This window comes from Colletotrichum navitas (assembly GCF_030913465.1).
Source record: "Colletotrichum navitas strain CBS 125086 chromosome Unknown LY79scaffold_14, whole genome shotgun sequence".
NCBI lineage: Eukaryota > Fungi > Ascomycota > Sordariomycetes > Glomerellales > Glomerellaceae > Colletotrichum > Colletotrichum navitas.
In genome coordinates, this window is record NW_026850560.1 from 321344 (window position 1) to 333388 (window position 12045).

At 55.6% G+C, this 12045-nt stretch overlaps 5 protein-coding genes across 5 annotated transcripts; 3 read left to right on the forward strand and 2 right to left on the reverse strand.

Annotated features, from left to right (window-relative positions):
• Positions 1-610: 610 nt before the first annotated feature.
• On the forward strand, positions 611-3675 carry LY79DRAFT_577739 (tRNA synthetase class II; the record flags this gene model as incomplete). The annotated part of the gene is made up of 3 exons (XM_060559903.1): positions 611-689; positions 834-3445; positions 3499-3675. 3 exons carry the CDS (start codon positions 611-613, stop codon positions 3673-3675), a joined length of 2868 nt encoding a protein of 955 aa, XP_060416760.1.
• Positions 3676-3712: 37 nt separating this feature from the next.
• On the reverse strand, positions 3713-5748 carry LY79DRAFT_91784 (S-adenosyl-L-methionine-dependent methyltransferase). The gene is made up of 2 exons (XM_060565215.1): positions 4219-5748; positions 3713-4160 (listed from the first exon to the last, which is right to left on the reverse strand). The coding sequence occupies exons 1-2, from the start codon at positions 5602-5604 to the stop codon at positions 3951-3953; spliced, it is 1596 nt and encodes a 531-aa protein (XP_060416761.1). The 5' UTR covers positions 5605-5748; the 3' UTR covers positions 3713-3950.
• Positions 5749-6089: 341 nt separating this feature from the next.
• LY79DRAFT_588385 (pyridoxal-phosphate dependent enzyme) lies at positions 6090-7469 on the forward strand (the record flags this gene model as incomplete). Its single annotated transcript, XM_060560913.1, has 1 exon — positions 6090-7469. One exon carries the CDS (start codon positions 6090-6092, stop codon positions 7467-7469), a length of 1380 nt encoding a protein of 459 aa, XP_060416762.1.
• A 183-nt stretch (positions 7470-7652) lies between these two features.
• LY79DRAFT_91802 (transcription elongation factor S-II) lies at positions 7653-9069 on the reverse strand. The gene is made up of 3 exons (XM_060565217.1): positions 8779-9069; positions 7902-8654; positions 7653-7845 (listed from the first exon to the last, which is right to left on the reverse strand). Exons 1-3 carry the CDS (start codon positions 8923-8925, stop codon positions 7837-7839), a joined length of 909 nt encoding a protein of 302 aa, XP_060416763.1. The 5' UTR covers positions 8926-9069; the 3' UTR covers positions 7653-7836.
• Positions 9070-9357: 288 nt separating this feature from the next.
• LY79DRAFT_546040 (uncharacterized protein) lies at positions 9358-11912 on the forward strand. The gene is made up of 2 exons (XM_060557210.1): positions 9358-9637; positions 9703-11912. The coding sequence occupies exon 2, from the start codon at positions 9810-9812 to the stop codon at positions 11577-11579; it is 1770 nt and encodes a 589-aa protein (XP_060416764.1). The 5' UTR covers positions 9358-9637; positions 9703-9809; the 3' UTR covers positions 11580-11912.
• Positions 11913-12045: the final 133 nt, after the last annotated feature.

Here is a 12045-nt window from a genome sequence, read left to right on the forward strand (position 1 = left end):
TGTTCGCTTTTCCGCGCCAAAGAGAGAGTGCCTTGTTTGAGAGCGCAAGAGGTTGAGGAAGAGACAAAAGAGGAGACGTTTCGACCTTCCTGCGCAATTCCAATTCGTCCGTCCAGGTGGTTGTATTTGAGGGGAAAGGGAAGTCAGAGGAATGACCCGAGAAGCTACTGTGCTCTTACGAGGGGCGCGGGTGCGTTCGCTGGCGCTCAGCTGTGGCGTATGGCCTGCGTTGGGGAGCTCTGGCGCTTTTGTACTGGCGTTGACTCATTCCCAGCGAGCTTGTAGAAGTTTCTACGAAAGCGCTGGGCCAGAGGACCCCTCGCCGCCCCTCCCACGTCTGCGCCCGCGTCCGCTCCCGCTATCGCTGCCCCTCCTACCCCGAAGCAATGGGGATGCAGCTGCCGCACTAACGAGCTGCTCGTCCCGCCAAAAGAGTCACACCTATGATAAAACGTCTACCTCCACATCAACAGTTGCAACCTCTTTTTGCTGGACTCGAGCGTCGGTCAGACCCCAGACAACAACCCCTACGCTGTCTGCATCCATCGCAGCGAGTGCCATTTTCCCGCAGAGGCACTTTCAATCAAGTTCGACCTTGTCCACTGCAGTCATGGCTGAGCCAAAGTGGCCCGGCGTCGTCGTGCGCAAGACTTTCCTCGAATTCTTCGAGAAGAGGGGCCACACCATCGGTACGATATCACCAGCGCCCCCTAATCACCACCACAACCTGGCATTGTAGTAGACCTCGCGTCTTTGGTGCTTCATCTTGCCGGTGTTACGTCTTGATCCGCTTGCAACACTTCACTTGGCTAACTTGTCCTGCTCCATCACAGTGCCCTCCTCCTCCGTCGTCCCTCACAATGACCCCACCTTGCTCTTCACCAACGCGGGCATGAACCAATTCAAGCCCATTTTCCTCGGAACAATCTCTAAGGCGGACCCCATGTACTCTTTGAAGCGTGCAACTGACACCCAGAAGTGCATTCGCGCTGGTGGCAAGCACAATGATCTTGACGATGTCGGCAAGGACAGCTATCACCACACCTTCTTCGAGATGTTGGGCAACTGGTCCTTTGGAGATTACTTCAAGAAGGAGGCCATTGAATGGTCTTGGGAACTTCTGACCAAGGTCTACGGCCTGGATCCTAACCGTTTGTACGTCACCTACTTCGAGGGCAACCCCGACATGGGCCTTGAGCCCGACCTTGAGGCCAAGGGCCTGTGGCAATCCGTCGGTGTGCCTGACGACCACATCCTGCCCGGCAACATGAAGGACAACTTCTGGGAGATGGGTGATCAAGGCCCTTGCGGCCCTTGCAGCGAGGTTCACTATGACAAGATTGGCGGCCGTAACGCCTCCGACCTGGTCAACCAGGATGACCCGATGGTTGTCGAGATCTGGAACAACGTTTTCATCCAGTATGACCGCCAACCCGATCGCTCCCTTAAGTCCCTGCCCGCAAAGCACATCGACACTGGTATGGGCTTTGAACGCCTTGTGTCTGCTCTCCAGGACACGGTCTCCAACTACGCTACTGATATCTTCACCCCTCTGTTTAAGAGAGTAGAGGAGGTCACTGGTGCCAGGCCGTACACCGACAAGTACGGCGCTGACGATGTCGACGGCATTGACACCGCCTACCGTGTCATTGCTGACCACATCCGCCTTTTGACCTTTTCCATGTCCGACGGTGCTGTTCCGAACAATGACGGCCGCGGATACGTTGTCCGCCGAGTTCTGCGTCGCGGTGTTCGTTACGCTCGCAAGTACTTCAACGCCGAGATCGGCTCCTTCTTCTCCAAGATTCTTCCTGCTCTTGTTGACCAAATGGGCGAGCAATTCCCCGAGATTGTTAAGAAGCAGGATGATATCAGGGAGATCCTCGACGAGGAGGAAGAGGCTTTTGCCCGTACCCTTGACCGTGGCGAGGCCCAGTTTGAGAAGTATGCCAACGCTGCCATTAAGAAGGGCGAGAAGAGGCTCTCTGGCGCAGAGGTGTGGAGGCTTTACGACACCTTTGGATTCCCCGTGGATCTGACCAAGCTGATGGCTGAGGAGCGTAAGCTTGAGATCGATGACGACGAGGTCAAGGCTGCTCAAGATAAGGCTCGCGAAGCCAGCAAGGTCGTCAAGAATTCTGTCCAGACTTTCGCAAAGCTTAACGTTCACCAAATTGCCGAGCTCGAGCAGCAGCTGAACGTCGCGAGAACCGACGACGATGCGAAGTTCGTCAAAGGTGACTCCAAGGCCAAGGTGCAGTTAATCTACGACGGCAAGGGTTTCGTCAAGTCGACCAAGGACATTGCCGAGAACACTCCTCTCGGTCTGCTGCTGAACAAGACCAACTTTTACGCCGAGTCCGGTGGTCAAGTCGCTGATACCGGACGCATCGTCATTGACGATGTTGCCGAGTTCAAAGTCTTGGACGTGCAGAACTACGGAGGCTACATTGTCCACAACGGTTACCTTGAGTACGGTGTGTTGTCTTCTGGCAACGAAGTCATTTGCGAGTACGACGAGCTGAGGAGGTCTCCCATTCGCAACAACCACTCGGCTACTCATATCCTTAACCACTCTCTTCGGGAAGTCCTCGGCGATGATGTCAACCAGAAGGGTTCTCTGGTTGACAACGAGAAGTTGCGTTTCGACTTTTCCCACAAGACGGGTGTCACCATTCCTGAGTTGAAGAAGATTGAGGATTTCTCCAATTCTTATATTCGCCAGAATGGCAAGATCTACGCCAAGGAAGTAGATCTCGACCTGGCCAAGGGAATTGAGGGCGTTCGCGCAGTTTTCGGCGAGACGTATCCCAACCCTGTTCGTGTTGTGTCCGTCGGTGTTGATGTCGACACTCTGCTTGCCAACCCCAAGAACCCCGAGTGGCGCAAGATTAGCGTTGAGTTCTGTGGTGGTACGCACGTCGACCAGACGGGGCTGATCAAGGACCTCGTCATTGTTGAGGAGAGCGGTATTGCCAAGGGTATCCGCCGCATCATCGCCTACACTGGCGATGCTGCACACCAAGTGCAGCGTGAGGCTGACGAGTTCTCCAAGCGATTGGATGCCCTCGAGGTGTTGCCTTTTGGTCCTGAAAAGGAGCAAGAGATCAAGACAACGCAACACGCCCTCAACCAGCTGACCATCTCTACTCTCACTAAGGAGGACATTAAGAAGCGCTTCGACAAGATCATCAAGGCTGTAACGGATGAGCAGAAGAAGCGCCAGAAGGCCGAGGCCAAGACTGCGCTCGATACCGTTGTCGCCCACTTCGACAAGAACAAGGACTCCAAATGGTTCGTCGGCCAGCTCCCCATTTCTGCCAACGCCAAGGCCATCGGTGAAGTTGTCAAGCACTTCCAGTCCAAGGACAAAGAACGCTCTGTTTATCTCTTCGGTGGAAGCAAGGGCGAGGGCTCTGTTGCCCACGGTGTTTACGTTGGAACTGTATGTTGTCACTACAAAGACTCGTTATGAGCCGAAGCTAACACAAAGTCTAGCACCTGTCTTCCCAGGGTGTCACCGCCGAGCAATGGGCCGCCCAAGTGAGTGGAATCGTGGGAGGCAAATCCGGTGGCAAGGAACCTACCCGTCAAGGACAGGGCACCAAGGCCGAGAACTTGGACGAGGCTGTCGCCACGGCGGAGAAGTGGCTCAAGGAGAAGCTCAACATTTGAGTGACATGAGATTCCCGCCGGCGTGCTGCAGAAGCATGCCTGGCAACAATGATTTGCTTTATACCGAGGAATTAGATGGATAGAAACATGGGCGACGATATGTTTACGTTGCGGTTATGGAGGATGATCACTCAGGAGTACTGAAATATCAAAAGCTTGTTCCTCTCAGCTTGCTGCTATGTGTTGGAACAATCAACATCAGGCAAAGCAAACAGAGTTCAAAAGTATAAGCCAATGCGGGAGTGCCCCCCAATGGGCATACTCTTTCTATGTGTTTATACAGTGACCAGCACGCTGGCATTCTCATAATAACTGAGCAGAGGGTTCTCCCCGCTGCGTGTCTGGGTGTCCTCGAGAAACGCCCATCGCTGCATGAAGTCGCCATGCGATGTGAGCCTCGTGAGCTTGCCGGTGATAGCCTGATACATGGCTTCCATGGTTTGAAAATCAGTCGGGAACATAATATCGAAATAGCCCTGGTGGACCTGTACAGCTGGTTAGCAATCCTTGTCTCGCTCAGCCAGAGTGAGGACGGCGTCTCACCAAAGGCGTTGTCACAGGCACCGTCTTGCGCTCATACCGCGTCTGCACAACGGGCGCGTTGAGGCCCGGAATGGCATCCGGGAGGGAGTGGAAGTCGCTCGTAACAAGGCGGTGGGCGGGAAAGTACTTCTCCAGCACGTCGAAGAACTGCATCAGGCGGGTTGGGATGTACTCAGGCTCTGATAGGTTCGGCATCAGCGGCAGACGCGACTTGAGGTGGCGCAGCATGCGGTTAGCCGGGTAGGGGGTTGGATAGCGGCCTCCCGTGGCGGCGTGGCGGACGCGCAGGAAGCGGGCGAGGACGGGGTCGAGGTCCGGGGAGTAGAACTCGTAAAAGTCGTTGTCGGCGTCGATCAGGACGGAGCCCTGGAGGGGCTCCTCGGTGGCCAGATCGTAGCGCACGCAGTCGTGGGAAAAGTTGTCAAAAACCTCCATGGCAAGAAAGAAGCACGGCGAGGGGACGCGCTCCGACCAGGAGAATATGGACTTGTTGATGATCTCCACTTTGGAGGCGTGGCCGCGCGAGTCGGCGGTCGAGAGGAGGTGGTGACGCTGTAGCGAGGCGAGGGCCGGAGAGATTTCAATGATGCGGTACTGCGTGCGAGCGTAGACCTGAGGATCGAGGTCACGAATGTAGTCAAGGATGTTGAGCATGAGCGTGCCGCGGCCGGCGCCCATTTCGTAGATGATGAGATCGTGGTAGGGGTACGTCGTGAGGCGGTAGTTGGAGACGAGGTAACGGGCGATGGCCTCGCCATAGTAAGGCCTGAACAGCTCAGTGGGCGTGTGCCAAAGCGGACGAGCACTATTGACCCCCTCTTTGTCGTCAAGCTCGTCCTCGAACTCGGTGTACCGCCGGCCCAGCTCGCGGAAGAAGTGCGGCTCGTCACGGAAGGCAGGGAAGTCGAAGGGTTGACCGGGAGAGAAGATGACGGCTTGCGTGGAGAAGTAGCCGTACGCTGGGTTGTATAGGCTATCTTCGATGAAGTCGCGAGTGAGCATTTTGACCTTGCGCGGGCGCGTCGAGCGGGCGGCCAAGTCGTGTGCGCTGAGTACCGGGTAGGTATCAAACTCATCCGCGCGGTCAATCGGGAAGAGGGACGTCCGCTGCTGCCACTTGGATTCATTCGTCTTTTCCTGTCTCTCGGAGGACGTCTTTACGGCATAGTGCCGCCGTTGTTGAGGCGCGGACGGGGCCTTGCAGCCCGCCGACGGTGCAGCTGCAGCTGCGAAGGCATTGTGGTTGCGGTGATTATGAGGACGAGGTTGATGTTGGCTCAAAGTCGGCAGGGCGGCGGCGGCGGCAGTTGTGCAATGCCGGCGGGATTGACACGCGGGACGGCGGAAGAGCTCGCGAAAGAGGCGGGTGACGGCGGGGGAGTCCATCCCGGGGGGAAGTTCGTGCAGGAGATCGCAGGACAGAATGGGAAGGGGTTGAAAGTCAACATTGGACCAAAAACCGCAAATCGTCGGCTCCGCGTGTTGGCAAAGGTTCGAGCGTGGCCCGAGCTCCCTCTTTCGAGATTGACGGGGTAGCTGTTAATCCGCCGTACTAGGTAGGTAGGTTTGCAATTTGTTCAGCAGGGTGCCTGCCGAGGCGCCCTAGTAAGTCCTCGGGACTCGTGAGTTGTCAGGCGCAGCGCATGCTGAGGCTCAATCCAGGGGTCCTGAAGAGCTAAAATGACATCACCCCACCGTGCAGCGGGCAAGTCCCATGTAAAAAAAGATGGTGAGAAATTCATGCGCTCTCCTTTTTGTTCCATCTCTCTCTCTCGCATTCTCGAGCCCTCCGAGACCGCAACAACTACCACAACAAAAACGGCCGCGGGGACTCATGTGAACGATGGAGCACGGCACATGACACAGACAACATGTCTCTGAGCAACCATCCGAAAGCATATGGCTCGGCCGCCCTGGCGCTCGCCTTCGCGGCCGGCATCCTCGTCACACTGGGCTTCAAAGACTTCTATCCCGACCTCGAGCGCCGCTACCAGCGCCGCCGTACCCGCCGGGATCCCACCGGCGGCTCGTCCTCCACGGACCCTTCCCGGCGTAGCAGCCTCTTCTGGGGACCGCCCCTGCAGCTTGAAGACCATGAGACCGCATCCGAAGCTGGTGAGGCGGCGGCCCTCGCAGCAGGCGCCACGTGGAATCCACCTTTAATCGCAGACGGCGTTGCCGGCGCCATCGGCAACACCCCTCTCATCAAGATCCGCTCCCTGAGCGAGGCGACGGGGCGCACCATCCTAGCCAAGGCCGAGTTCCTTAACGCCGCAGGCAACACACCCAAGGACCGTGTCGCGCTGTCCATGATCGAGGCCGCCGAGGCCGCCGGCCAGCTCGTCCCCGGGCGCGGCGACACCATTTATGAGGGTACCGTTGGCAGCACAGGGATCTCGCTAGCGACGCTGGCACGCGCGAGGGGTTACCGCGCGCACATCTGCATGCCCAACGACATGGCTATGGAAAAGGTCGATCTGCTCCGTCATCTCGGCGCAATAGTTGAGCGCGTGGATCCGGCGCCGATTGCGTCGCCCGACCACTTTGTAAATCTTGCGAGACGGCGGGCTGTGGAGCACGCCGCCAAGGCGGGCGACGGCAGCGTGGGCTACTTTGCAGACCAGTTCGAGAACCCGGCCAACTTTGCGGCGCACTTGCACACCACAGGTCCCGAGATTGTGTACCAGACCGGCGGCACCCTGGGTGCCTTCGTAGCCGGCGCCGGCACGGGCGGAACAATTGCGGGCGTGGCTAAGTACTTGAAGGAGGAGGCCCGCCTACCGGGTCTACAGGTCATTTTAGCCGATCCCCAGGGCAGCGGACTATACAACAAGATCCGACACGGCGTCATGTATTCCAACACGGAGAAGGAGGGGACACGACGGCGGCAGCAGGTCGACACGATCGTGGAGGGAATCGGCATCAACCGGGTGACTGAGAACTTTGAGGCAGGCCGGGAGCTGATTGACGACGCGATCAAGGTAACGGATGAGCAGGCGTGCCGCATGGCTAGGTGGTTGGTGGAGAAGGATGGTATCTTTGCAGGCAGCAGCAGTGCTGTCAACTGCGTTGCGGCGGTTGTTGCGGCCACACGACTGCCCAAGGGCAGCCAAGTCGTCACGATCCTTTGCGACTCGGGCACTAGGCACCTTAGCAAATTCTGGAAGCATGTAGCGGCGATGGGTTTGGAGGAGGACGAGCACTCGGCCGATCTATTTTCAGTGTTGAAGATTGACCCAGCGAAGCAGTGAACAGAACAGGCACGATTTGAGGCCATCGACACCGTGTAGGCTCGTTGCGATAGCCCAACTGTTCGTCTCTATTTTGAGATCGGCGGCTACCCCTCCCTGAATGTGGATCTACCGAAAGTCCCTTCTAGAGTGTAATTCTTTTCTGAGTAAATCCACTCTAAAGAAGCGGCGAAAGTGCTCGGGGCCAAAAAAGAATAGTTTAAAAGGAGCAAAAAGAGGCCCTTTCCTCATCCCCAACTCCGTACCAACCAAAACCGCACCACTGTCGAGTGCCAAATGCAAGACCATCCCGTGCCTCAGGTATAAGCGAAAAATCACGCCGTCGGTCGAAAACAAGTGAGAACCTCCCCTCCATGGAATCGCGCGCTCAAGAGAACTGGAGACTTGTCAGTATTTTCGAAAACGAGAAAAGTGGAAACGTGGAAAACGAACCTTCCAGCGATTCCCGCAGACAGTACACTCGCAGAATGTCGTCATCGGTTCATCAGCACTGCGCGTCTGCGCCTGGCTGTAGCTAACCTTCTTCTGACCGCATTTGCCACACTTGAGAGCATCGCTGATGCTCTTCTCGGCCATGGGGACCTGGGCCTTCTTCATGTTCTCTTGTTGAAGGGCGTCCTCCTTCTTCCGTTGCTCATCCGACTTGAGCTCCTCATGGGTCATGACCACGAACCGCTCCGGGGCAATCTTCCCCTCCATGACGTTGACACCCAGCTGACGGTTGCTCTTGACCTTGAGATTGCTGAACAAGGAGCGCAGCTTCTCACGGTACTCCTTGGTGACACCCTTAAAGTGGGTGTATGCAGCATACTCCACGGCGACGGCCTTTGTAAGAACATCGTTAATGGGGGCGGTAGATCGGTAAGCGAGACCGTTGTAGATCAGCTCAATGCAGGAATCGCGCGTTTCGTCACCGGTACGCTTGGTGTCACAGCCATCGGTCTTGGCACGACGGAGCTCTGGATTGCCCTTGAAGGGTTGGTTCATCGCGTTTGACGAGGAGGGCTTTGGTGCGGAGGCCTGGGTCGGAGACGGAGCCGCGGGGGACGACTGCTTCTTGATCTTGCCCTGCTTCTCGGCCTCGACGAGCTTCTTCCATTTGTGGACAAGTTCGGTAGCTGCTCGGGCGATGTCCTTGTTCGAGTTCGATCGAAGCTTGCCGACAAAGACACCAGCTCTACTGGACTACATGAGAGCACACAGGTCAGTTTTATATTATATGTGCGTAAATGTGGCATCGCAGACGCAATGCATGAGATGAACTAGCGCGGCTTTGACCGCTTGATAAATAATATCAATCGTCACTTACCCTGAGCATCTCCTCCGTAGGGGCGGCTTCCTTTTTCAGCCGCTCAAGGAGAGCAAGGGCAGTCGTAGGGGGCTCGTTCGCCTGGACGATTTTGTTGAGCTGCTTGATGCAGGATTCAAGCTCGCGTTGATCCATGCCTGTCGACATCGCGGGCGGTCAAGTTATGCGAGGTTGATATGGTGGCAGGCAAGTTTCTGTCGCGCACGACGCAGAATGGAATTTGTTAAAAACGAGGTGGTTGAACGTGCGTTAAAGCAGGTAAGTCTACTCAAATTCCGACCTTCATCTAGACCTGACTGACGTGGTGGAAATCGCGCCGGAGCTAAGTGGGGCAAAGCCAACGCTCCCCGGGCATCGGCTTTATATTTTACCGAGATGCCGGCTCCTGTTGACAAGCAGGCGCAACGTGGGGTGTTGCACCCTCCGCATGCCTTATCGCCTGGTCCATGTGACGACCAGGGGAAGCGAAGCTTATCACTGTCGAGTCACGCTGCCACATGGTCCCTGCTGCTGCCAATTCAGCGGATTTGGCGGAGGAAGCTACCCACTATTAGAAGCCGCCAGGCCCTCGCGACAGCTGCGGCGCATGCAAGGGACGCTCATCGGAGCCTATGACGCCAGAGGGGAAACCGAGTGCGTGAACTTCTGTGAACCTCAACCATACATACTTAACCAACCTTGATCTTTGTCTCTGCCTAATTTTGCCCTCAGCCGTTGTAACGGTTTCTACTTTTTAGCTCCCGCCTTATGACTCACTCGAGGGTATTTTAGAAACATTGACATCGTTTCTACGCACCCTTATTAAGTATTGAAGTGGCCGCATTTCGCGACCCTTTCATTAAATTTGCCACTGTACGCGGTAAGCGCGTCTCGACAACATCTACAGTCCGCGCCTCTGCCTCAAGGTTGTTGACTTTACTCAAGATTATCTAGCTGGCGCCAAGACATCCGGCTCATTTATCTTTGCTTCTGTGCTGGGCTCAAACAACAAGAGGTCACCCCAAGGCTTCATCAACACAAGTTTATTTACGATGCCTCCGCGACGTCGGCAAGACCTCCCAGTTGAGAGCAGTTGGCGCCTGGTCGAGGGTGGCGAAAATGACAGCTTCGACACCTCTATACTCCCTGATCTCGAGGAGGATGAGGGTTTCCTCTCCACAGACCCATCGCAGATTCCTTCGCAGTCATTCAGCATCAGCGGCTCACAAGAGTCCCATCATAGCGTTCAGGACTTCATGAACAAGGCAGACGATGAACGCGTCATTCTCCGTTCGCCCTTCCAACCTACCGTTCGGCGGGATCCCAACCGTTCTCCGGACCCGGAGTTTGTCATGCCGTCGATGCGCTTCAGCGCTACCCCTGGTAGTAGTACCAGCCCCCGGCAGAACAGTGGCCGGTCGTCGCGGACCATTCGCCCGGGTGACGATCCATACCAGCAGCAAGATGTGCGGCGCCGTGCCATGCGCCAAGCAAGCACCGGGAGTCCCGTGAAGGTGCGACGCGGCGATACCAGCAGGGGTAGAGGCTACTACGACAATACGGCTGAGAAGCAAAGAACTGTCACAGAACGCCTGTCAGAATCTTTACCAGGCGCAATATTCAACATCCTGGCCTGGGTCTTTAATGTCATTGGTATGGCTCTTAGCTACATCCAAAAGCCATTGGCGCTTTGCTTGGCTATTTGGCTCTTCTTTGGGGCCTCCATCATGCTTCAAAACTTGGTTACCAAGTCAATAACAACATCTCTCTCGCCGCTTTGTCGTATCCCAGGAGCGGCATATCTGGACCTTCCGTTCTGCCCTTCGTTCGCATCGTCTACCAGCGGTGGCCAAGACTCTAGGTCTTCAAACGTCGAGTTTGACGATCTCATGAACGTTCAGTCTCAATTTGAACAGGTTCTCGAACGCAGCGCCGACGGTGTTTCATTACCCATGGAAATGAAGCGCTCCGAGTCATCGATTCGTGACTTGCGTACTATGGTTCGCTACTCGGAATTGCCGCAGCGGGATGAGCTTGTCTATGAATTCAACGAGTATATCGAGACTGTGCGTTTGACAGCTGCTGATTTGCAAAAGTTCAACGTTCATGTTGGATCCGCTGTTGATTCCGTTATCTCCATCAACCGCTGGACATCTCGCTACCTGGACACACTCTCTGCCTCAGAGACCACCGACGTCGGTGTCATCTCTGAGTGGACCAGCTGGTTTTTCTACCCATTCACGCCTACCGTAACGCCATTCTCAGAACGGACCCTTCTCGACAAGTATATCGAGCATACTGCTATGGTTTCCGACCGCATCTCTTCGCTTATCGTTGAGGCACAAGGGTTGCTACTTCTCCTTACAAAAGCCGAGGAGAATCTCAACCAAATTTACGAGCTTGTCACGCGTTCGTCGAATTTTGTCAAGTCTCGTCGCGACGAGGTTCTTTGGACGCTGTGGACCCTTGTCGGGGCGAATAACAAACGACTGCATAACCTCAACGCCCAACTCTCCTTACTTCGACAGGTGGACCGTCAGCGCAGCACGGCAGTCGCTCAGGTATCAGCGCTCATAGTCGACCTCGAAAAGATTCAGGCTGGCCTGGGCGATCTTCGCGACCGCATCGCCGCGCCAGAGCTTACCCGTGACTCAGTCGCCGCAGTCCCGCTGACCGTGCATATCGAGACGATCGACCGCGGTGTGGAACGGCTTGAGGATGCACGGCAGCGGATCCGCGCTAACGAAAACGATCGCATTCGCGAGGCGTTGGCGAGGGGCGGCAACAAGGAGGACGATAAGCTCATTGACGGCCGATCATGAGGAGAACTCTCCAGAGGGTCCCTGGCTGAAAGATGGAATGCCAAGACTGAGAGCGGATGAAACTTTCCAGAGCTTATTTGTAGTACATAAACCTCGTCATTGAGATGGGCAGGCGTTTGGCTTGGCGAAACAAATTGGATCAAAGTTGGTATATATTATAGAGATTCGGACGAAACGAAAGTTACAGGAGCGACAGGACACAACGTTTGTGTGTAAATCCACATCGATTTATTGTTGTTGTTATTATGATTTCTTTTCTGTTTTTTTTTTTCTTCGCTGGAGCACATAATTAAACGCGTGGAGAGGTACTTCAAAGGAGAATGGAAATGCAGCAGTAGGTTTAATATCTCCATTAAGGATGCAATTGACCCAGAGGCCTGCTTGCCTCGGAAGCTCTCCGACCGGCGGCGCGAAATCGGCGGCCACCATCATACACTAAACTTTTAATAACATGCGTGGCACCCCC